Here is a 25,611-nt window from a genome sequence, read left to right on the forward strand (position 1 = left end):
ACTTTCAATCTTATTTTTAAAATGCATTAGGCTTCTGCCACTTCCAGTGTGTTACAGACTGAGCATCTTTTGCTCACCAGACCAACTAAACTAAACTATATGGTGTATAATGCAGAGAGGTGATACAATGTACTTCACATGAATCTCATTACAACTGCAACTGCAACTGCCAGTATTACGTTTGAACGACACATCTCATAACTACGGTTTAGGGTGTGTAGTAACGGTTCTGAATGTGCATGCATATATATCAACCTAATGTATTGCAATGTTGACCAAAAATCTTTCTCTATATCATAAATAGTGTCAATAGCAATGGGCTATACCCTTTTCTTTATTTAAGAATACCACATTGAACAGGTGCCATTCACCATTGCAGAGTAAATTAAATGTAACCACAGTCTAAACATCAAAATGTGATTAATTGAAATATTTCAAAAGCTAAGATGGAAGCACAATAAGCTTATAACATTGAAAAACAGCAATAAAAATGGCAACTGCCTGAAAGGCTTTCCCTGGTGTAGGTCAGAAGTAAAAATAGTGACATGAGTCCACGCGAGTTAATCGAAGAGTTTTTGTTTGTTTGTTTGTTTGGTTCTTGAGTGCACTTTTAGAGTAGTTCTACCTTTTCAATGTAAGTGCCTATAGCCTTTGTGTTTATTTCTTGGACAACCCAAAAGTGTGGATAACTATACAAGATTTGAAAGAAATTAAAGCACACACGTCACAGTACACCAGAGGTTCTCAAAGTTTGGTCCGCGACGCATTGCCTGGGGGTCCGTGAAAAAGTTTGGCTTCCAAAGTTTTTTTTCTTCTTATTATTATTTTTATTGCAATACAGTATTGGAAAACCATACAATCTGAGATGTATTGGAAAACACTACAATCTGCCTTGATTATAAAGTTATTCCATCAACATGGAAGGTAAACATTATTTAGCTTCTCAGCACATTTTACAAAAAGATCATTTAAAAATCTATCCTACATATTGCCAAGTAATGCCAAATGTAATAAAATTACTATCTTAATGATTTTAGAGTAAAAGAGTCCAAAAGCATATAACATTACAAATAGCTATAAGCCTATATGGTTGAATTTGTGTTGCGATTATGAAGGGGTCCTTGGAAAATGTTCTGCCCTTTGAGGGGTCATGGCCCCATAAAGTTTGATAACCCCTGCAGTACACCACCAATAAATCTTCTGATATTGAGTAGCCCTGCCCCTGCCAAAAAAGGCCTTGAATAGCTTGCAACGTATATGTGTGTGGTATAAAAAGAATACAGTTAATGAACAGTTCTAAGCGTATTACTTTATTTTTTATTCAATTAAAGAGTTAGCCAGCCCACCGAACGGGATTATTTCCTTTTTGATTACCAAATCAAAACAACAAAGTATTACATAACTTCCCCCCGAAGAGCGCACCCTGAGACGTTGCCTCCCCTTCTCTTTGCCAAAACACATTAGCTGATACAATGTACTTCACATGAATCTCATGCCAGTATTACGTTTGAACGACACATCTAATAATAACAGTTTAGGGTGTATAGTAACGGTTCTGAATGTGCATGCATATACAGTATATCAACCTAATGTATTGCAATGTTAACCAAAAATATTTCACTGTTTCATAAATAGTGTGAATAGCAATGGGCTATACCCTTTTTTTCATTTAAGAATACCACATTGAACAGGTGCCATTCACCATTGCAGAGTAAATAAAATGTAACCACATTCTAAACATCATAATGCGATAAATTGAAATATTTCAAGAGCGGGATGGATATATTATGTATATGTTTACTTTAATGGATAACCCAAAAGTGTGGATAAGTATATAAGATAAAACACACACGTCACAGTACACCAGAGGTTCTCAAAGTGGGGTCCGTGACGCATTGCCTGGGGGTCTGTGAAAAAGTCGGGCTTCCAAAGGTTTTTATTTGGGATGCGATTACGGAAGGTATTCTGCTCTTTGAGGGGACCCCTGGCCTGCAGTACATCACAAATAAATCACACTCTCTTTAAACTTTCGACTGAAATTGAGTAGCTCTGCCTCTGCCAAAAAAGGCCTTGAACAACTTTTATGTGTGTGGTATAAAAAGAATACAGTTCATGAACAGTTATAAGCTTATTACTTTAACCTTTAAACGCATGACATTATGTCTAAATATACCAAACCATTCCCATCCTTCCTTATTTGGATCCTGCTTAGTTTGCAGATGGTCACAATATATAGGACTTGGAGGATCCCAGAGGTCCACAGAGGCAAGGGGGTTCCAGTGCAAAGTAAGTTCTCATGCTGTGACTGCATGGTAAACTCTGATCTTCTCTGAAACATTGGAGAGCTGGATTGGCTTGGCAGTGAAATCTGTTAAGTTTTTACTATTTGCATTTATATTTAATATTATGTCTGACCTCTTACTCCCATCATTTTAGACAATTTGACGGTTCTGCACATTTCACCTGGACCTGGGAAGAACAAGTAAGTTGATCTGCTTTTCAACATACTATCAAATAATAGTTAACAAGCCAATCGGCTACCAAAGGAAATATATGCCTATAGTTCAGAATTCCCCTACCCAGTTCCCCAACCTTTCACAATCAAATAGGGTTGCATAGGTACCGGTATGCATATTTTCCACATTTGGTCCTTAAATCCAAATCTCTTGGCTGTACACACAGTCTTTGGCTGGACAGTTATCAACAAATCCGGCTTTGTAGCTTATTTTATTCATTTGCAAAGGTCATATTTCCCTTGACCATGCTTCAGTGCGGTTCTATGAAGACATCGCTTCAAATATAAAACATACTGTAAGAGAAGAGACAACGCACTCAGCTTAAACATTTTTGACACCTACTTTCAGATCTGCTGATGTCTTTCTTCCTTTTTTGGACTTTTTGAAAAACACCACACTCCATACATCATGATGAAAGATAAAGACAACATATTAAATCCCCTAAATAATAATACAACACACTTGTATTTATTTACTACACTACGCCACGCCTGTAGGGTGCATTTTGAATAGCAAGATACCCATGGTTTAATATGATTACCTGTTTCCCACATTAGATGAATTATAAATATTTACTGTTGCTCTTGACTCAACTGGATGTTTGTTTTTGTTTTTTGAAGTGACTGTGTATAAGGCAATACACAGTCACTACAAAAATCAAAAACAAACATCCAGTTGTTAGCTTGTTTACTTATTTTTAGATATGCTATGTTGCAAGGATGAATTATGCTTCTTACAGTCAGTTGTTGTAATCTTGATTATATATTACATAATCATGCCTCTTCTTCCAACAGTAAACCTTAACCATGGGCGATGGCGACATGGCCCCATATATGGCAAGGCTACCATTTACCTCCGTAAGCCTGAGAAGGAGAGGCTCGAGGCCCAAACCATCCCCTTTGATGCAAAGTCAGCTTGTTATGTAGTTGACAAGGAGGAGTTGTTGCGTTACGCAGCATGGATGATCTACGTAAGCTTTATGCTTTCACACAGATGAAAAACTATGTTAAAAATAAATCAGCTGTGAAACCAATCCCCCTTTTTTTCTCATTCTAGACCTACTCTGGACTTTTTTGTGCCACTGTGAACCCCTACAAGTGGCTCCCTGTGTATGACCAAGAAGTGGTGGAGGCCTACAGAGGCAAGAAGCGTATGGAGGCCCCACCCCACATTTTCTCTGTCTCTGACAATGCTTTTCAGTTCATGCTCCAAGGTAAGCGTTTAATTTAAAAGCCACTAAATAATAAGATTAAATTACATATTTTTTCATTAACTAATTAAAAAAAGTCATTCATCTAAAATTGCATTTGTCCCACAGACAGGGAGAACCAGTCTGTTCTGATTACGTAAGTGTCATTGCATGACTTAAAACTATCTGAAAAATTTCAATATTTTATGTTTAATCTAGCGGAGAATCTGGTGCTGGCAAGACTGTGAACACCAAACGTGTCATTCAGTACTTTGCAACAATTGCAGTCGGTGGTGGTGACAAGAAAAATGAGCCAGTGCCTGGAAAGATGCAGGTCAGACCCCTTACACATTTATGTGCTAATTATCATAAAGCAACACAAACATTATCTTCATAACAACATATTCCTTGAATGTTTATTCCACTTGCAGGGCTCTCTTGAAGACCAGATTATTTCTGCTAACCCACTGTTGGAGGCTTATGGTAATGCCAAGACTGTGAGGAATGACAACTCTTCCCGTTTTGTAAGTTAATTTCTCATTTAATCTCTGGCCTCAGTTCTGTGGTTATTAATAAGATACAATGACTTAGGATATTTTTTTGTCTTAAACAGGGAAAATTCATCAGAATTAACTTTAACGCAACTGGAAAACTGGCCAAAGCTGATATTGAGACTTGTAAGTATAATTATCCTGTGTATATCAACATTTTACATTATTGCTGCTTAATTTAAAGTTAAAATATGTTCCTCCCCACCTAAATAGACCTGCTGGAAAAGTCTAGAGTGACATTCCAGCTTCCTGATGAGAGAGGCTAAAATTATTAGCAATATTTGTATCACAAGACTGATACTTCTGATCAAGGTTTTACTACAACAGATGGTGCACGGTGTTCTACAGTGTGAAAATAATCCAGATTGCCATCCTGTGGGAGTGTTTCTGAGGGTTTCATTTGGTGAAGTAGCCCTGCAAGTATTGATTTAGATTTCCTTAATCAAACTGGTAGGCTACATTATACCTGATACTTTTAATCTTTTTTTTAAATGCATTAGGCTTCTGCCACTTCCAGTGTGTTACAGTCTGAGCATCTTTTGCTCACCAGACCAACTATATGGTGTATAATGCAGAGAGGTGATACAATGTACTTCACATGAATCTCATTACAACTGCAACTGCAACTGCCAGTATTACGTTTGAACGACACATCTCATAACTACGGTTTAGGGTGTGTTGTAACGGTTCTGAATGTACATGCATATATATCAACCTAATGTATTGCAATGTTGACCAAAAATCTTTCTCTATATCATAAATAGTGTCAATAGCAATGGGCTATACCCTTTTCTTTATTTAAGAATACCACATTGAACAGGTGCTATTCACCATTGCAGAGTAAATAAAATGTAACCACAGTCTAAACATCAAAATGCGATTAATTGAAATATTTCAAGAGCTAGGATGGAAGCACAATAAGCTTATAACATTGAAAAACAGCAATAAAAATGGCAACTGCCTGAAAGGCTTTCCCTGGTGTAGGTCAGAAGTAAAAATAGTGACATGAGGCCACGCGAGTTAATCGAAGAGTTTTTGTTTGTTTGTTTGGTTCTTGAGTGCACTTTTAGAGTAGTTCTACCTTTTCAATGTAAGTGCCTATAGCCTTTGTGTTTATTTCTTGGACAACCCAAAAGTGTGGATAACTATACAAGATTTGAAAGAAATTAAAGCACACACGTCACAGTACACCAGAGGTTCTCAAAGTTTGGTCCGCGACGCATTGCCTGGGGGTCTGTGAAAAAGTTTGGCTTCCAAAGTTTTTTTTCTTATTATTATTATTTTTATTGCAATACAGTATTGGAAAACCATACAATCTGAGATGTATTGGAAAACACTACAATCTGCCTTGATTATAAAGTTATTCCATCAACATGTTTTTATGGAAGGTAAACATTATTTAGCTTCTCAGCACATTTTACAAAAAGATCATTTAAAAATCTATCCTACATATTGCCAAGTAATGCCAAATGTAATAAAATGACTATCTTAATGATTTTAGAGTAAAAGAGTCCAAAAGCATATAACATTACAAATAGCTATAAGCCTATATGGTTTAATTTGTGTTGCGATTATGAAGGGGTCCTTGGAAAATGTTCTGCCCTTTGAGGGGTCATGGCCCCATAAAGTTTGATAACCCCTGCAGTACACCACCAATAAATCTTCTGATATTGAGTAGCCCTGCCCCTGCCAAAAAAGGCCTTGAATAGCTTGCAACGTATATGTGTGTGGTATAAAAAGAATACAGTTAATGAACAGTTCTAAGCGTATTACTTTATTCTTTATTCAATTAAAGAATTAGCCGGCCCACCGAACGGGATTATTTCCTTTTTGATTACCAAATCAAAACAACAAAGTATTACATAACTTCCCCCCGAAGAGCGCACCCTGAGACGTTGCCTCCCCTTCTCTTTGCAAAAACACATTAGCATTGTGATTCAAAGATTGTGTTTGACAAAAGAGTCCTGTCGTTAAGTCTCCATTCAGACACAACTTTCTGACAGTTGCACATCAGTATGAGTTTTCAATAATAAATACAAATATAAAAATTCCTGATTATTTTCTCGAGTGCACATTATTTGATCAAAAAACTAAATGAGCAATATTTTGATCACAATACTGATACTTCTGGTTAAGTTTTCACTACAATAAATGGTGCTCTACAGTGGGTGTTCTACAGTGTGCACATTCTTCCATAAATGAAAATGATACATATTGCCATGCTCAGGGAATGTTTCTGAGGGTTTCATTTGGTGAAGAAGGCCTGCAAGTATTTATTTAGATTTTCTTAATCAAACTGGTAGGCTACATTGTACCTGATACTTTTAATCTTATTTTTAACATGCATAAGGCTTCTGCCACTTCCAGTGTGTTACAGACTGAGCATCTTTTGCTCACCAGACCAACTAAACTAAACTATATGGTGTATAATGCAGAGAGGTGATACAATGTACTTCACATGAATCTCATGCCAGTATTACGTTTGAACGACACATCTAATAAAACTGCCTAGGGCTCTCCCTAGGGCTCTTAGCTCTCACTGAGACATGGATCAAACCTGAAACCAATGCTACCCAGGCAGCACTCTCCACCAACTATGCATTCTCCCATACTTCCCGACCATCTGGTCGTGGAGGTGGGACGGGGGCGCTAATTTCCGACACCTGGAAATTCACTCAACTCCTGCCTTCAAACAAGTATGCCTCCTTTGAATATCATGCAATTATGGTAACTGCTCCGGTTAAAGCTCATGTGGTTGTTGTCTACCATCCACCTTGACATCTGGGTGACTTTGTTCATGAGCTTGACACCCTGCTGTCATCCATTCCTGAGCATGAGTGTCCAATCAAAGTCAAAGTCAAAGTAGCTTTATTTGTCAATTACTTCAAATGTCAAGACATACAAAGTATTCGAAAAAACGTTTCCCACTCTCCTACGGTGAAACATATAAGTGCACAGGCACAACAGAGAGGACATACCATCATACAGACAAGACATTACATAATACAAGTAGAACATACAGATAAACATATAGCAGCATAAGTTACATAAAGTGAGGATATGTAGTGCAAAAAAAGGGCAATTTGGTACAGTGAGTGGTGTTACCATAAGTGATAAAAGTGCAGAAGCAGATTGTTACAGAGTCCTGAGTGATATTAGGGGGGGTGGGGGAATTTGGATATGGCTGGGAGGAGTGAGGGGAGATAGTTTAGTGTCCTGACAGCTTGGTGAATGAAGCTGTTGCTGAGTCTGGTGGTGCGGCAACGGAGGGTCCTGTATCTTCTTCCAGAGGGTAGTAGGCTAAACAGGCTGTGTGCGGGGTGGCTGGTGTCACTCGCAATTGAGGTGGCTTTTCGTGTGAGCCGGGTGGTGTATGTGTCCTGCAGGGAAGGGAGTGAGGCACCAATGATCTTAGCAGCTGTGTTCATTATGCGTTGCAGTGCTTTTCTGCTGTGTACAGTGCAGCTGCTGCCCCACACAGTGATGCAGCTGGACAGGATGCTCTCAATGGTGCCCTGGTAGAAAGTTCTCAGGATTGGTGTCGGTGCTTTCTTTCTCTTGAGCTTGCGGAGGAAGTAGAGGCGCCGCTGGGCTTTCTTCGCCAGTGATGCAGAGTTGGTGGCCCAGGAGAGGTCCTCACTGATGTGCACCCCCAGGAATTTGGTGCTGCTCACTCGCTCCACAGCAGCACCATCGATGGTCAGTGGTGGGTGTTCAGTGTGGCTTCTCCTGAAGTCAACCACAATCTCCTTTGTTTTGCTGACATTCAGCAGGAGGTTGTTGTCTTTGCACCACGTGGTCATAATCTCTCTGCTCCACTCTGAGCTCATGCCTGGACCTTTTGTGTCCACTTCCCACTTTTTGGCACAAATCTGAAGCACAGGATGATCTTGAAAGCTACCAGACACTGCTGGCCTCCTTCTCATCTAGCATCACTGCTGCTAAGAAGACTTTTTTCAATGACAAGATCAACGGTACAAATGACGGAAACTATTCTCCACCTTCAAAACTCTGCTCTACCCTCCTCTTCCTACCCCAGCTACCAACAACACTGCTGATACCTTTGCTTCCTTTTTTACAGAGAAAGTGGCACCCATCGGGAAACAATTCAACCAACTGTCACCCCCTCTAAGGGCACAACCGTCATTGGCTCTTTGTTTCCTTCTTTAATCCCTCTCACTGAGAGTGAGGTCTCCAAAATCCTACTACATGACCGCTGGACTTCATCCCATTCAACAACCTACAAGCCATATCGCCTGCCGTCTTACCGGCAATCACACAGGTGATTAATGCTTCATTTAATTCTGGAACATTTCCTTCTCTATTCAAAGTGGCTCAGGTAACGCCTCTGCTCAAGAAGCTGTTTCTCGATCAGAGAATACGTAGAACCTTTGAGTTGAGCTCAAAACGCATTGGAAAATTATGTAGGTGAGGCACACAGTACCTCTGCCTCAATGAAGGGGGCGTGCGAGAGCTCACTTGTCGGGTATATTCTGGTTCTGACGTTGGTCTTCTTCTACACTTCTACTTGACGGCGAAAATGGCAGATTGTATTGCTAAGCTGAAGCAGTTCTCAAAACTGGACTTTCAGTCCAAACGTGAAATGATTAATAATGGGAGACCAATGCCGGAGCTAAAAGGTTTGCTTCAAACGACGGGACAGAAGGTATTGACATTTGCATTGGAGTGTTTCACGTTTTCCAACGGGACTACATATTCATGCGCAACCGGACCTCGCTAAAGGCTGCTGGTGCAGGAAAGTTGCCTTGAAGTTGTGAGCAGACTAGGTGCTAATCCTGAGCTAAACTAGCCACTGACTGCATTCGCTCAAGAAGAGTAGGGAGATTGCGGGAGAAGAGGACAAGGATTTCCACTGAACTATACGGGTAGTCGTAAGTGGATTACTTTAGTTTCACCTCAAATTGACCTCCAACGAAAGTGCCCCAACTTTAAATTATACTGGCCAGTAGAACATTTTGGTATTGTGTGCTATGTCTGCGGTGATTAACTGTTTGCTTGTTAATATGTTGTGTAAATAAATATGTTATTGTTTTTTTCTAAACTGCGAATTCAAAACTGTGTCCGAGTTGGGTAAAAGGTAATTTAAATTAGCATCCCACCACCGAAGTTATATGTTCCCTAGACAAAATTAAATGAGCCATATCATTGGTGGGAGGGCTACTTACGCTAGCTTGTAACTATTACCTGTAATATCTTATTTGACACAGTGTAAAAGTTCAATTAGCACACCGGTTGTACGTTTAACTGTATAGCCTTGTAAAAGTTAGGTTAACAAGTCAGTTGAGTATTGAGCCGCATAACTTATCATAATAAAAAAAAATAAAAATGTTTAAAAGTAATGGTATTGGACAATAAAACGTAAAGTTTTTTCAGTTCTGGTCAGACGACAATTTTGAAACCATAGACATATATACATGTATATATATATACATTCTATTTTTTTAAACAACTAGAGATCGGAATGACGTAATCACTTCCAGTTTCTGTGCCTCACCAGCTATGAACCTCACGGCACGTCACTGCTCTCGATCCCACTCGGGTGGAAAACTATCGGACGGTCTCACTTCTCAAGCTCCTACTTTTATTTGTATTGTTAGCCAAGAGGCTAATTAGCAGGCTATGTATTTTATGCAGAACTGAAATGATCAAATCTGACTCAGTCATTCAAAATATTGATTTGTAGATGCACAGCTTTTAGATGGCCAAGTCACAATCCTAAATCACCAGTAAAAATATTTCTTATTTCCCACTGTTCCAGCAAAAATATGTTAACAGATATCAACCCAAGAAATAATCACACTTTCCAGTTAGATAAAAAAAAAAACTATGACTAGTCTGACTGAGTTTTTTGCATTTGTGCTTTCCTAAAGGATACAAAAGTAGTGACAAGTAAAATAATGGCACAGAAGGAAAAATGACAATGTCGTTCACTCTGAACATGAAATAGTAATATGTGTAATGTAAGTGCACCTTGATCACGTGAAGTAATATGTATAATTTAGTAGGCATATTTATTCATGCTCATCGTTATTTCAGCTACATAACTATAACTACATAACAACAATATACACTCAAACAAACAGTATACATTTCAGTTTAAACTGCATCGTTTCTTACAGAGATCACATTTGCCTTTACTTTCCCCCGGCTTATAAAGTCTCACTAATGTATTAAAACCAAGTACCGTTATCATTGAGACCACAGTAGGCCTTTACTGTACTACCAAACATATCCACTTGCCTACTGCCTGCATTTCATACCCACAGCTGTGACTCTCTGCCTCCCTGTGGCCATAGAGGTTAGTGCAGGTAAGTGGTGACCAATTTTACTCACTGCTGCCTCTTCTTACCTCTTCTTAAACCTTTTTTGATCTCTTTTTCTAACCTTTAGAACCTCTCATCTCTCAAATCACAAAAAAGCCCTCTTCAATGTCAAAGTTAAAACAGATTTCTACACAGTAATGTCAATTAAATTAAAATATCTATTGTAAAATAAGTGATTGCATATGTATTCACTCCCTTTAAAGTGACTGACCTAATTCAACAGAGGTCCAGCCTATTGGTGCTAGAAGTCTCACAATTAGTGAAATTGGGATAAGTGTGCAGTGAATGTGTCTCAAGTGATTGTAGTATAACGACACCTATGTCTGGAAGGTCCATTCACTGGTCAGTATTCAGTAATCAGTATTCCTGGCTACCGTTACACCATGAAGACCAAGAATCACTTCAAGCAACTCAGAGAAGAGGTTATTGAAGAGTATAAGTCAGGGGAAGGATACAAACAAATGTCCAAGGCACTAAACATCCCCTGGAATTATGTTAAATCCATCATCAAGAAATGTAAGGAACATGGCACATGTGTAAATCTGGCTAGAGCAGGCCGTCCTCAAAAACTGAGTGACCGTGCAAGAAGGAGACTAGTGAGAGAGGCCACCAAGACACCTATGACTACTCTGAAGGAGTTACAAGCTTCAGCAGCTGAGATGGGAGAGACTCTGCATACAACAATTTTGCCCAGGTTCTTCACCAATCTAAGCGTTATGGAAGAGAGCCACTGTTGAAAAAAAGCTCCGCTTTGCTCTCATCAGACCACAGAACCTTCTTCCCCTTGACCATGGAGTCTCCCACATGCCTTTTGGCGAACTCTAGTCGATATTTGATATGAGATTTTTTTCAACATTGGCTCTCTTCCAATAAAAATGGCAACTGCCTGAAAGGCTTTCCCTGGTGTAGGTCAGAAGTAAAAATAGTGACATGAGGCCACGTGAGTGAATCAAAGGGTTTTTCGTTTGGTTTTGTAGTTCTTGAGTGCACTTTTAGAGTAGTTCTACCTTTCCAATGTAAAAGCCTATAGCCTATGTGTTAGCCAATGTGTTAGCCTTTTTCTTGGACAACCCAAAGGTGTGGATAAGTATACAAGATTTGAAAGAAATTAAAACACACACATCAGAGTACACCAGAGGTTCTCAAAGTGTGGTCCGCGACGCATTGCCTGGGGGTCCGTGAAAAAGTCTGGCTTCCAAAGGTTTTTTTTATTTTTATTTTTATTGCAATAAGGTATTGGAAAACCCTACCATCTGAGTTTTTTTTGGAAAACCCTACTGTTTGGTAATAAAGTTATTCCATCAATAGGTTTTTATGTAAGGTAAACATTATTTAGCTTCTCAGCACATTTTACAAAAAGATCATTTAAAAATCTACCCTACATACTGTCAAGTAATGCCAAATGTAATAAAATCTAAAACTCTGATATAATTACTATATGGTTTTAGAGTAAAATAGTCCAAACGCATATCACATTACAAACAGCTTGAAGCCTACATGGTTTCATTTGGGATGCGATTATGAAAGGTTCCTTGGCAAAGGTTCTGCCCTTTGAGTGGTCCCTGGACCCATATCCCCCTGCAGTACACCACCAATAAATCACACTGTCCTGTCACACTGTCCTGAAATTGAGTAGCTCTGCCCCTTCCAAAAAAGGCCTTGAACAGCTATTATGTGTGTGGTAAAAAAAGAATACAGTTCATGAACATGTGCGTGGTATAAAAATAATACAGTTCATGAACAGTTTTAAGTGTATTACTTTAACCTTTATTAAATTAAAGAATTGTCAGGCCCACCGACATGGGTCATGTCCTTTTTGATTACCAAATCAAAACAACAAAGTATTATATAACAACATTATAACTACTACATGAAGAGTCTTAAAGTGCTTTTGAGCTGCTTGTTTAACTTGAGCGGGGCATATGTAATTTAAACAAAATGACACAAGTGCTAATCCACAGCTACAATATCAGAGCTTGCCTAAATGCTTGAAGCAATGCACCAATATAATCAATATTACAGGTTAATAATATAATATATTTAATACTATTTATAAATATGTAAATACCATAAATGGACAAGATTAGATATCATTACCGCATTCCAAGTGGGTGGGTGATTCTCATTTCAACATGTATGATGGCATCCTTGACATTTACAAATATACCATACCATTCCCATCCTTCCTTATATGGATCCTGCTTAGTTTGCAGATAGTCATTATATATAAGACCTGGAGGATCCAAGAGAGTCAAGGGGGTTCCAGTGCAAAGTAAGTTCTAATGCTGTGACTGCATGTGCATGGTAAACTCTGATCTTCTCTGAAACATGGGAGAGCTGGATTGGCTTGGCAGTGAATTCTGTTAAGTTTTTACTATTTGCATTTATATTTAATATATTGTCTGACAGCTTACTCCCATCATTTTAGACTATTTGACGGTTCTGCACATTTCATCTGGTCCTGGGAAGAACAAGTAAGTTGATCTGCTTTTTAAAAGACAATCAATTCAGCAACTTAACTTACCTTTTCAAATAATAGCAAATAGGAAATATATGCCTATAGTTCAGAATTCCCCTACCCAGTTCAGTCAAAACAACCTTTCACAATCAAATAGGGTTGTATAGGTATCGGTATGCATATTTAACACATTTGGTCCTTAAATCCAAATCTCTTGGATGTACACACAGTCTTTGGCTGGACAGTTATCCCCTTATCCGGCTTTGTAGCTTATTTGATTCATATGCAAAGGTCATATTTCCCTTGACCAGGCTTCAGTGCGGTTCTATGATGACATCACTTCAAATATAAAAAATACTGTAAGAGAAGAGACAACGCACTCAGCTTAAACATTTTTGACACCTACTTTCAGATCTGCTGATGTCTTTCTTCCTTTTTTGGACTTTTTGAAAAAAGACCGCACTCTATACATCATGATGAAAGACAAAGAAAACATATTAAATCCCCTAAATAATAATACAACACACTTGAATTTATCTACTACACTACTCCACTACTGCATTTTGAACAGCAAGATACCCATGGTTTAATATGATTACCTGTTTCCCACATTAGATGAATTGTACATTTTTACTGTAAGTCTTGACTGACTCATTCACAGTCACTACAAAAAGCGAAAAACAAACATCCAGTTGTTAGTTTGTTTACTTATTTTTAGATATGCTATGTTGCCAGGATGAATTATATTTCTTACAGTCCGTGGTTGTAATCTTTCTTATATGTAACATGTTCATGCCTCTTCTTCCAACAGTAAACCTCAACCATGGGCGACAGTGACATGGCCATATATGGCAAGGCTGCCATTTACCTCCGAAAGCCTGAGAAGGAGAGGCTTGAGGCCCAAACCATGCCCTTTGATGCAAAGTCAGCTTGTTTTGTAGCTGACAAGGAGGAGTTGTACCTGAAGGCTAAAATCAAGAGTAAAGATAGTGGCAAAGTCACTGTTGAACTGCTTGAATCCAAGGAGGTATGTTAGCAAGGCTCTTATTTAAGAAAATGATTGCCTTATTCCATTAAACAGAAAGGTTCTTGACTGTATCTCTCTATATTGTCCATTTGTTTTAGGAACGAGTCATGAAGGAGGAGGATGTCCACCCCATGAATCCACCCAAGTATGACAAGATTGAGGACATGGCCATGATGACCCACCTCAATGAAGCCTCTGTCCTGTTTAACCTCAAAGAGCGTTACGCAGCATGGATGATCTACGTAAGCTTTATGCTTTCACACAGATGAAAAACTATGTTAAAAATAAAACAGCTGTAAAACCAATCCCATTTTTTCCCTCATTCTAGACCTATTCTGGACTTTTCTGTGCCACTGTGAACCCCTACAAGTGGCTCCCTGTGTATGACCAAGAAGTGGTGGAGGCCTACAGAGGCAAGAAGCGTATGGAGGCCCCACCCCACATTTTCTCTGTCTCTGACAATGCTTTTCAATTCATGCTCCAAGGTAAGCGTTTAATTTAAAAGCCACTAAATAATAAGATTGAATTACATATTTGTTCATGAACTAATTAAAACATTTAATTTTTCTAAATTTGCAATTGTCCCACAGACAGGGAGAACCAGTCTGTTCTGATTACGTAAGTGTCAATGCATGACTTAAAACCTTGCATGATCTTCTATGTTACCCTGTGGCACACACAATTCTTATCTAAAAAATGTCAATATCTTTTGTTTAATCTAGTGGAGAATCTGGTGCTGGCAAGACTGTGAACACCAAACGTGTCATTCAGTACTTTGCAACAATTGCAGTCAGTGGTGGTGAAAAGAAAAAGGCGCCAGAGCCTGGAAAGATGCAGGTCAGACCCCTTACACATTTATGTGCTAATTATCATAAAGCAACACCAACATTCTCTTCATAACAAAATATTCCTTGAATGTTTCTTCCACTTGCAGGGCTCTCTTGAAGACCAGATTATTGCTGCTAACCCACTGTTGGAGTCTTATGGTAATGCCAAGACTGTGAGGAATGACAACTCTTCCCGTTTTGTAAGTTAACTTCTCATTTAAACTCTGGCCTCAGTTCTGTGGTTATTAATAAGATACAATTACTTAGGATATAATTTTGTCTAAAACAGGGAAAATTCATCAGAATTCACTTTGGCGCAACTGGAAAACTGGCCAAAGCTGATATTGAGACTTGTAAGTATAATTACCCTGCGTGTATCAACATTATACATTATTGCTGCCTTAATTTTTTTCAAGTTAAAATATATTCCTCCCCACCTAAATAGACCTGCTGGAAAAGTCTAGAGTGACATTCCAGCTTCCTGATGAGAGAGGCTACCACATCTTTTTCCAGATGATGACCAACCACAAGCCTGAGCTTATTGGTAGGGTTATTATTTTCAACCAACAATCAAAAAACATTACATGTTGTTATTATTAATTTGCAAAAACAAAATATTGTTTTTTTCCCCTCTACAGAAATGGCCCTGATCACAAGTAACCCCTATGACTTCCCCATGTGCAGTCAGGGTCAGATCACTGTGGCCAGCATTAATGACAAAGAAGAGTTGGACGCCACAGATGTGAGATTTATTCAGAGTTTTTATTCTGGACAATGAATACAATGAGAATGACATTCTTAAAAACACTAATGATTAACAATAATGATGAGCTTAATTTGCATTTATTCATGTGATTGCAGGATGCCATTGACATCCTGGGTTTCACTGCAGAGGAGAAAGTCACCATTTACAAACTGACTGGTGCTGTGCTCCATCATGGCAATTTGAAATTCAAGCAGAAGCAGCGTGAGGAGCAGGCTGAGCCTGATGGCACTGAGGGTAGGTTTAAAAACTCTACTGAACTTGGGTCAGTTCTTGTGATAACTACTAGGTAGTTTTATGTATTGTCATTTCATTAAAAGATAGATCAGCATGTATATTAACTTCAAGTTGTACTTTTCCTCTGATTATAGTTATTCATGTATTATATGTATTACCTACAACAGAAGCCTGAAAATACATCTTCTATATCATTCATTAGATATGTTTTAGTAGCCTCTCAATTGAGGTTAAGAATTACTTTCCTGGGTAAAAAAATTGATATAAATAACTCATTTAAACGCTTTGTTTAAAGATGCTGACAAAGTCGCTTACCTCCTGGGCCTGAACTCTGCTGATATGCTGAAGGCTCTGTGCTACCCAAGGGTGAAAGTCGGAACTGAGTATGTCACCAAGGGTCAGACTGTGCCACAGGTACTTCACATGCTTTGTTTGACTAAAGACCACAGGGACATTGTTTGACAAGAATGTTAATGCTGGTATTTTCTTTCTCAGGGTTCACACCCGTTATCATTGACAACATTTCAAAACTTTTCAAGGACCTTTAATTAAATCTCCATGAATCTTCACAAACTAATAAATAAACAGAATGATATACTTTAAAGCACAGATTGGGCCTAAACTCTGAAAGAAAAGCAAATAACAAGAGACTGCATCAGGCACAACAAAACCACGATCCATGGAAAAGTACAATAACATAATTAATTTCATTAGACCTACATTCAACAAAATCATTATTTCTTGACTTTTCTAGAACTTTCAGTGACTTAACTGAATTCCATGACTTTCATAACCCTGGAAAATGGGATTTTAAAACTCCATGACTTTTCCATGATTTCCATGACAGTGGAAACCCTGCCTTTTCTCATCATAGTAAGTAAGTAGTAATTCTTACATATTGTTTTAGGTCAACAACTCAGTGTCAGCCTTGTGCAAGTCAATCTATGAGAGGATGTTCTTGTGGATGGTCATTCGTATCAACGAGATGCTGGACACCAAGAAGTCAAGTCAGTTCTACATTGGTGTACTGGACATTGCTGGATTTGAGATTTTTGATGTGAGGACAAAATTCTAAGATTCTTCACTAACATTATTTGTTTCTAGTGACTTAAGAGTGCCACTTTTAAATAATGTTTGAATATGTATCCAACACAGTACAACAGCATGGAGCAGCTGTGTATCAACTTCACCAATGAAAAACTGCAACAGTTCTTCAACCACACCATGTTTGTCCTGGAGCAAGAGGAGTACAAGAAAGAGGGCATTGTTTGGGCGTTCATTGACTTTGGCATGGACTTGGCTGCCTGCATTGAGCTGATTGAAAGGGTCAGTTTCAATCAATCCACATAGCACAGTGTTAGATTTGTATAGTTTCATGATGTCCACTTTTATAACTAAGCAATCTTATTTTTCAACAGCCCATGGGTATCTTTGCCATCCTTGAAGAGGAGTGCATTGTCCCCAAGGCCTCTGACACCACTTTCAAGGACAAGCTGTATGCCCAGCATCTTGGAAAGACAGCAGCCTTTACGAAGCCCAAGCCTGCCAAAGGCAAGCAGGAGGCTCACTTTGCCATGGCCCACTATGCCGGCGTCGTGGACTACAATGTTACTGGATGGTTGGATAAGAACAAGGATCCACTGAATGACACTGTCGTGCAGCTGTACCAGAAGTCGTCAGTCAAACTTTTGTCTGTCCTGTACCCACCTGTTGTTGAGGGTAATAACCTGTTCAAGTCAAAAAGCTAATACACAAATAGTTATTATATTAGATTCTATGTTTATAACTAAACTATCCGATTCATAATTTGTATATGTCAACAGAAACTGGTGGTGCTAAGAAGGGTGGTAAGAAGAAGGGTGGCTCCATGCAGACTGTGTCCTCACAGTTCAGGGTATGTGTTTTAATATCAAGAAGAACGCGATCAATCAATCAATAATTGTCCCAGCATTAACATTAACTGTATGATTAAAATTGTATACATTATTGCCTCAACAGGAGAACTTGGGTAAACTGATGACCAACCTGAGGGCCACCCATCCTCACTTTGTGCGTTGTCTGATTCCAAATGAAATTAAGAAACCAGGTAAAGGGCTTTTAGTAAATTAAGACATTTCCATTATTCATCACCTTGTATTTGCTTGAACATTTTACATCTCTGTATTTTCACAGGTTATATGCAGAACTTCCTGGTCATCCACCAGCTCAGGTGCAATGGTGTACTGGAGGGTATCAGAATCTGTAGAAAGGGTTTCCCAAGCAGAATCATGTATGCTGACTTCAAGCAGAGGTAAACATACAACAATATACAACAATAACTTATAATACACACTTCATATATGTATTATATGGGAAATTAATGTTTTTCTCATTATTGACAACAGATACAAAGTACTGAATGCCAGTGTTATTCCTGAGGGTCAGTTCATTGATAACAAGAAGGCTGCTGAGAAGCTCTTGGGATCTATTGATGTCAATCACGATGAGTACAAGTTTGGACACACTAAGGTGGAGAATGTTTCTATCTTATATCTTTTATTATGGATAAATATTGAATTACATACAGTGTGTCCATTTCTGCCTTCAATCACACACCTAATAACTATTTGTTCTTCTCTTTTAGGTGTTTTTCAAAGCTGGTCTACTTGGTACCCTTGAGGAGATGAGAGATGAGAAACTGGTTTCCCTGGTCACAATGACTCAGGCTCTGTGCCGTGCATACCTGATGAGGAGGGAGTTTGTCGCAATGATGGAAAGGAGGTAATGTGTGATGTATTTGGTGGAATCACGCTCAACAAAATGATCTGCCATAAAACATAGCATTGCAGGTTTTTTAATTGTAACACAATAGGTTGTGTTGAATGAATTGCCAATCTCTTATAAATTAAAGTACAAACTTACAGAACAGAGATAATTTCCATCAACACCGATGTATATAAACGACTGGACTAATCACTGTCAATGTTTGACATAATCCCTCTGATCTATTCAGTAAGCTTCAACACGGTTTAATCAACAAATGAACATCTTTTACAGAGATGCAATCTTCACTATCCAGATGAATATCCGCTCATTCATTAATGTGAAGCACTGGCCATGGATGAAGGTGTACTACAAGATCAAGCCTCTGCTTCAGAGTGCTGAAACTGAGAAGGAGCTGGTTGCCCTGAAGGAGGAACATGCAAAACTCAAAGACATGTTTGCAAAGGTTGATGCCAAGAGGAAGGACCTTGAGGAGAAGATGGTGTCTATTGTGCAAGAGAGGAATGACCTAAATCTGCAAATGGCATCTGTAAGTGTATAACTGAACAACGGGTAACAATTCTTCACATCATTGCGATATTTAAATCACTATCTGAGAATTATGTTTTCAAGACAAATCAGATTTTATCCTTTTATCTTGTATTTACTGTAGAGCAATGAGACTATCAACGATGCTGAGGAGAGGTGTGAAGGTCTGATCAAGAATAAGATCCAGCTTGAGGCCAAACTCAAGGAGACAACCGAGAGACTGGAGGATGAAGAGGAAATCAATGCTGAGCTGACTGCCAAGAAGAGGAAACTGGAGGATGAGTGCTCTGAGCTCAAGAAGGACATTGATGATCTGGAGCTGACCTTGGCCAAAGTGGAGAAGGAGAAACATGCCACTGAGAACAAGGTTAAGATTTTTTTTTAAAGAATTATGTTTTATTTTCAAGATGTCTTTGTGAGGTGTACTGGATATTGATATAATATTTTATGTGTAGGTCAAGAACCTGACAGAGGAGATGGCCTCTCAGGATGAGGCCATTGCTAAGTTGACAAAAGAGAAGAAAGCCCTCCAAGAGGCCCATCAGCAGACTCTTGATGATCTCCAGGCAGAGGAAGACAAAGTCAACACTCTGACCAAGGCCAAGACTAAGCTTGAACAGCAAGTGGATGATGTGAGTTAAGGGCCTGTCTGTGTAAAGAAATGCACATATATCATTGTGCTACTTAATTACTTTTGTGCTTTGTATCTGCAGCTTGAGGGTTCCCTGGAGCAAGAAAAGAAGCTCCGCATGGACCTTGAGAGAGCCAAGAGAAAGCTTGAGGGTGACCTGAAACTGTCCCAGGAGAATGTCATGGATCTGGAGAATGACAAGCAGCAGTCTGATGAGAAGCTAAAGAAGTAATGTAGAATTCTATTAGCAACGAATAATTCATGCAAACATGTACTCCTTTTTTAGTCCTTTTTTGGTATAAGACGCAGTTAACAACTATTTTAATTTACAATTATACAGGAAGGACTTTGAAACGAGCCAGCTCCTTAGCAAGATTGAGGATGAACAATCATTGGGTGCTCAGCTCCAGAAAAAGATCAAGGAGCTTCAGGTTTGTTCCACATCTTCAGTAACGAATAGTGTTAACTATCATCTGCCCGTTCTTTCTTAGTATCACTTATTTCTTTTAACAACCAATAGGCCCGCATTGAAGAATTGGAAGAAGAGATTGAGGCTGAGCGTGCAGCTCGTGCTAAGGTTGAGAAGCAGAGAGCTGATCTCGCCAGGGAACTTGAGGAGATCAGTGAGAGGCTTGAGGAGGCTGGTGGTGCCACTGCTGCTCAAATTGAGATGAACAAGAAGCGTGAGGCTGAGTTCCAGAAGCTGCGTCGAGACCTTGAAGAGTCCACTCTGCAGCATGAAGCCACTGCTGCAGCTCTCCGTAAGAAGCAGGCTGATAGCGTGGCCGAGCTTGGAGAGCAGATCGACAACCTCCAGCGTGTCAAGCAGAAGCTTGAGAAGGAGAAGAGTGAATACAAGATGGAGATTGATGATCTTTCCAGCAACATGGAGGGAGTCGCTAAAGCTAAGGTTTGTTTCATGTAAACCTTAAAGCTCTAGCTGACTCTTACTACGAACAATATCTTACTGCAAACAATTATACAAAACGTACATATTCTTGTACATTTTGTATTAAATGTTGTCCAGTAAAATTGTAATAATTGTCATAAACATTTCTGACTTTTGATTTGCTTGTTAATTTTACCTTCCCAAACAGGGAAATCTTGAGAAGATGTGCCGTACCCTTGAGGACCAACTCAGTGAAGTCAAGGCCAAGAGTGATGAGGGTGCGCGCCAGGTCAACGACCTCAGTGCTCAGAGAGCAAGACTTACAACTGAAAATGGTGAACTCGGCCGCCAGGTTGAGGAGAAAGATGCTCTTGTGTCTCAACTGAGTAGAAGCAAACAGGCTTTCACTCAGCAAATTGAGGAGCTGAAGAGGCTCAATGAGGAGGAAGTCAAGGTACTAATATCCGTGAATGACATGAAGAAATTGGAGTACATAACCCACATTCTGTGAAGCCCCAAATGAACACCATTCATTGTTCACATACAGGCCAAGAATGCCCTGGCCCACGGTGTTCAGTCTGCACGACACGACTGCGACCTTCTGAGGGAGCAGTTTGAGGAGGAGCAGGAGGCAAAGGCTGAGCTGCAGCGTGGCATGTCCAAGGCCAACAGCGAGGTTGCACAGTGGAGGACCAAGTACGAGACTGATGCCATCCAGCGCACTGAAGAGCTTGAGGAGTCAAAGTATGTACCAAACAGGGAAAGAAACACATAGAATGTGGATGTTGTTTGTTATGTTGTCTACTAAAACCTGTCCACATCCTCTAACTTAAATTGGTTGCATTATCAGGAAAAAGCTTGCCCAGCGTCTACAGGAGGCTGAGGAACAAATTGAGGCCATCAACTCCAAGTGTGCTTCTCTGGATAAAACCAAGCAGAGACTCCAGGGTGAGGTTGAGGACCTCATGGTTGATGTGGAGAGAGCCAATGGTCTGGCTGCCAACCTTGACAAGAAGCAGAGAAACTTTGACAAGGTTAGACCCCCTTCTGGAATTTGTGTGATGTTGTAGGACAAACTAGCCTTCATATAACATAATATGAGCATATGGATTTTTGGTAGCAGTGTCTTATATTTCAAATTAACCCAAGGCACAAACTGTTTTTCAAAGGTCTTGGCAGAATGGAAGCAGAAATATGAGGAAGGTCAGGCAGAGCTGGAGGGTGCCCAGAAAGAGGCTCGCTCTCTCAGCACTGAGATGTTCAAGATGAAGAACTCCTATGAGGAGGCTCTTGACCACCTGGAGACTCTTAAGAGGGAGAACAAGAATCTCCAACGTAAGTCAAGATGGCCATAAAAAACTTCCAAATCAAAGCTTGTTAAGAGAAGCTAAAAACAAAATGTTTTATCCTGGTATACAAAAAAAAACAATAGTACATTTGTAGATGCTGACTTGTGTTAAGGGTTTTTAAATGTCTTGTTGCAGAGGAGATCTCTGACCTGACGGAGCAGCTTGGTGAGACTGGAAAGAGCATTCATGAGCTGGAGAAGGCCAAGAAGACTGTTGAGACTGAGAAGGCTGAGATCCAGACTGCCCTGGAAGAGGCTGAGGTACAAATACAAAATCCAACAGGATGGAGTGGGGAGATTCAATAGGACATCTTAATAAATTAAGCAATTGGTCATATCTTAAAATGCTATGTTTTACACTCTTTTTTAAAATAGGGAACTCTTGAGCATGAGGAGTCCAAGATTCTCCGTGTCCAGCTTGAGTTGAACCAGGTCAAGGGTGAGGTTGACCGCAAGCTTGCAGAGAAGGATGAGGAGATGGAGCAGATTAAGAGAAATAGCCAGAGGGTGACTGACTCCATGCAGAGCACCCTGGACTCTGAGGTCAGGAGCAGGAATGATGCCATGAGAATCAAGAAGAAGATGGAGGGAGACCTTAATGAGATGGAGATTCAGCTGAGCCACGCCAACCGCCAGGCTGCTGAGGCCCAGAAAAATCTGAGGACAGTCCAGGGTCAGCTCAAGGTCAGTAGTATAAATATTAAGTGTTTTGATATTACAGTGCATACACCAATGAAGTATAGCAAACACCATACATTTCTCTGTCAACCAGGATGCTCAACTGCACCTTGATGATGCTGTCAGAGGACAAGAAGACATGAAGGAGCAGGCTGCCATGGTGGAGCGCAGGAATGGCCTTATGGTGGCTGAGATTGAGGAGCTTAGAGCTGCCCTGGAGCAGACAGAGAGAGGCCGCAAAGTGGCTGAGCAGGAGCTGGTTGATGCCAGTGAGCGTGTTGGCCTCCTCCACTCCCAGGTAGAGAATAAAAAAAGCTTGTTTAAACCGATACATAAAACAAACTGTTCCAGCATTCAAAATATGACTGATGTTGTTTCTTTTCCCTCCCTAGAACACCAGTCTGCTGAACACCAAGAAGAAGCTTGAGACGGACTTCCTTCAGGTCCAAGGTGAAGTTGATGACATTGTCCAGGAGGCAAGAAATGCTGAGGACAAGGCCAAGAAAGCCATCACTGATGTAAGTTTTTTTCTAAAACAAAGGATTATATTTTAAAGTACTGTTATTTCTATTATTAAAAAAAAAACTTTCCATCATATAGGCTGCCATGATGGCAGAGGAGCTGAAGAAGGAACAGGACACCAGTTCTCATCTGGAGAGGATGAAGAAGAACCTGGAAGTCACGGTCAAGGATCTGCAGCACCGCCTGGATGAGGCAGAGAATCTGGCCATGAAGGGTGGAAAGAAACAGCTCCAGAAACTAGAGTCCAGGGTAGGTAACAAAATATGACTCTGGATGAATATGTTTAACTTATCATAACAAAACTGGGGTCAGTATCTTAAATGGGAATATTTGTTTTAAGGTTCGTGAACTGGAAGGTGAGGTTGAGGCTGAACAGAGACGTGGTGTTGATGCTGTCAAGGGAGTCCGCAAATACGAGAGGAGGGTGAAGGAGCTCACCTACCAGGTAAGAAAGCTCTCCTCTTTCTATAGAACTGCATGCAAAATGTAAGAGGGGAGGACATTCCTGGACAAACTTTTTTCTCTTTAGACTGAGGAGGACAAGAAGAACGTCACCAGACTGCAGGATCTGGTTGACAAGCTGCAGATGAAGGTCAAGGCCTACAAGAGGCAGGCTGAGGAAGCTGTGAGTATTTTTCCGCCTTTGCTAAAAAGGAAAATATTTGCTACTTTACGTTTACTGTTGTTTAATTTTTTTTTTTAAATTGCACTCAATTTCATTTACAACAGGAGGAACAGGCCAATACTCACCTGTCCAAGTGCAGGAAGGTGCAGAATGAGCTGGAGGAGGCTGAGGAGCGTGCTGACATTGCTGAGACCCAAGTCAACAAGCTCAGGGCCAAGAGCCGCGATAGCGGAAAGGTGAGATAATGTTTTATGAAATTAAAGAAATATTATTATTTCACAAATAACTTTGAAAATGTAAGTGTCATTGATTTGTATTTACCATTTAGTTAATTCATTTTATTTGTTCTCTTTTAAAGGGCAAAGATGCTGCAGAATAAACTCTCTGAATCCATGACACTTTCATCTGGATTAAAAATCCTGGTTAATGTGACTTTCCTAACAATGCATACTACTTAATAAATATTAATTTGACTTCATATTTTTTGTCTTTAATGGCTCATTCATTAACTTTAGTCAGGAGGTTGACTTTTCTATGACTTTATAACTGGACTGTAGCTTTTTTCTATAGGAGACTGCCTCTATCTTACCAACCGGTTTTATCATTCACAATCATTCTACAGATCTCACGGTTCTTGGTACTTATGTGAGACTAATTTAGCTGTTGAGCTACATCAGAATTATAACACATCAGAGAAGGTCTGCTAACGTCCAACCTAAAGATCATATTTTGCATACTGAACTAGAAGGGCTTTATCCTTAACTGCATGTCAATCGCAGGGATCACATTTGAGGGATTTGAACAAATTTAATTTCAAATTTACAGTTCTGATAATTTACCATCTCTTAACTAACTATGTTTTTGTTTGGCTCTTCCATCCCATTGGGTTTTCTCCAATCCACATCGCTAACTTGGATTTGATAATGTCCTCAACATGTTCAATAACCAACACACTGCATGTAACTATCATGCAGATATGTCTTCAAAAGATAAGAGGCAATGTGTTAAAGGGGACTTCTTCAACATCACAGAGTCAGCTTGCCAAAAATAAAGTATTAAAAGATTGTTGATAGACCTCCACTTTTAATTGAAGGAGCAAGATTGCTAGGGTTATGCATGTATTGCAAAGGGCTTTGCTTTGTACAGGACTTAAGATCAGACTCATAGTAAGGGGTAGAGAATAATCCAAAACGTTTTACTATCAGAGTTTGGTACACAGGAAGGCAGTCCAGTAACAAGCAAGCAAATAAAAAAGGGGGCAGGCAACGTCAGGGTTTGGTGTGGGATTGGGTCGAGGTTCCGTTCCGTTCTGTTCCATCCATAATCCAGGAGAGAAGAAACAAAGGCTGAATCGGTTGGACAGGCAGAGGTCGGCAACACTAGGTAATCATTAAACATGGGGAAATCGCTGGAACGCTAGAGACACTGAGAAACTAGGACGAACTGGCAACGAGAAAACAGGAACACACAGACTATATACACAAGATGTTGAAAACAAATGCAGACAATCAACAAGGCAGGGAACACACACAAGGGCAGGGTGTGAGGTGAGCTCTCCTTCACAGGCTTTACTCTATTGCAAGGTTGGGAGCCCGTCTTCGGTCAGCCATATTCTTCCCCCGGGCTGAGCTTCTTAGGAGCACCTCACAGTCCCTACTCCTGATCCAGTGGCATCGGCGGATGAATCTCTAGGGCGGGGAAAAGAGGCGATTGGT

At 39.8% G+C, this 25,611-nt stretch overlaps 1 protein-coding gene and 1 long non-coding RNA gene across 2 annotated transcripts; both read left to right on the top strand.

Annotated features, from left to right (window-relative positions):
- Positions 1-2,227: 2,227 nt before the first annotated feature.
- On the top strand, positions 2,228-12,796 carry LOC308382171. Its single transcript, XR_013969051.1, has 7 exons — positions 2,228-2,286; positions 2,437-2,482; positions 3,311-3,486; positions 3,573-3,729; positions 3,925-4,039; positions 4,137-4,229; positions 4,319-12,796. It is a non-coding gene; the product is annotated as an uncharacterized lncRNA (long non-coding RNA).
- Positions 12,797-13,033: 237 nt separating this feature from the next.
- On the top strand, positions 13,034-24,374 carry LOC308382165 (myosin heavy chain, fast skeletal muscle-like). The gene is made up of 39 exons (XM_080859849.1): positions 13,034-13,074; positions 13,870-14,085; positions 14,184-14,327; positions 14,414-14,570; positions 14,676-14,703; positions 14,808-14,922; positions 15,020-15,112; positions 15,202-15,265; positions 15,358-15,456; positions 15,551-15,654; positions 15,774-15,912; positions 16,208-16,326; positions 16,820-16,969; positions 17,068-17,238; positions 17,331-17,631; positions 17,736-17,806; positions 17,911-17,998; positions 18,085-18,202; positions 18,297-18,420; positions 18,536-18,672; positions 18,949-19,204; positions 19,328-19,570; positions 19,659-19,835; positions 19,917-20,062; positions 20,175-20,265; positions 20,355-20,744; positions 20,932-21,177; positions 21,271-21,467; positions 21,574-21,757; positions 21,893-22,058; positions 22,208-22,332; positions 22,447-22,755; positions 22,844-23,047; positions 23,142-23,267; positions 23,350-23,520; positions 23,612-23,716; positions 23,801-23,896; positions 24,001-24,132; positions 24,255-24,374. The coding sequence occupies exons 2-39, from the start codon at positions 13,882-13,884 to the stop codon at positions 24,273-24,275; spliced, it is 5,811 nt and encodes a 1,936-aa protein (XP_080715975.1). The 5' UTR covers positions 13,034-13,074; positions 13,870-13,881; the 3' UTR covers positions 24,276-24,374.
- The last annotated feature ends 1,237 nt before the right edge of the window (positions 24,375-25,611 follow it).

The sequence above is a fragment of the Sprattus sprattus genome, assembly GCF_963457725.1.
Source record: "Sprattus sprattus genome assembly, chromosome: 21".
NCBI classification, from domain to species: Eukaryota; Metazoa; Chordata; class Actinopteri; order Clupeiformes; family Clupeidae; genus Sprattus; species Sprattus sprattus.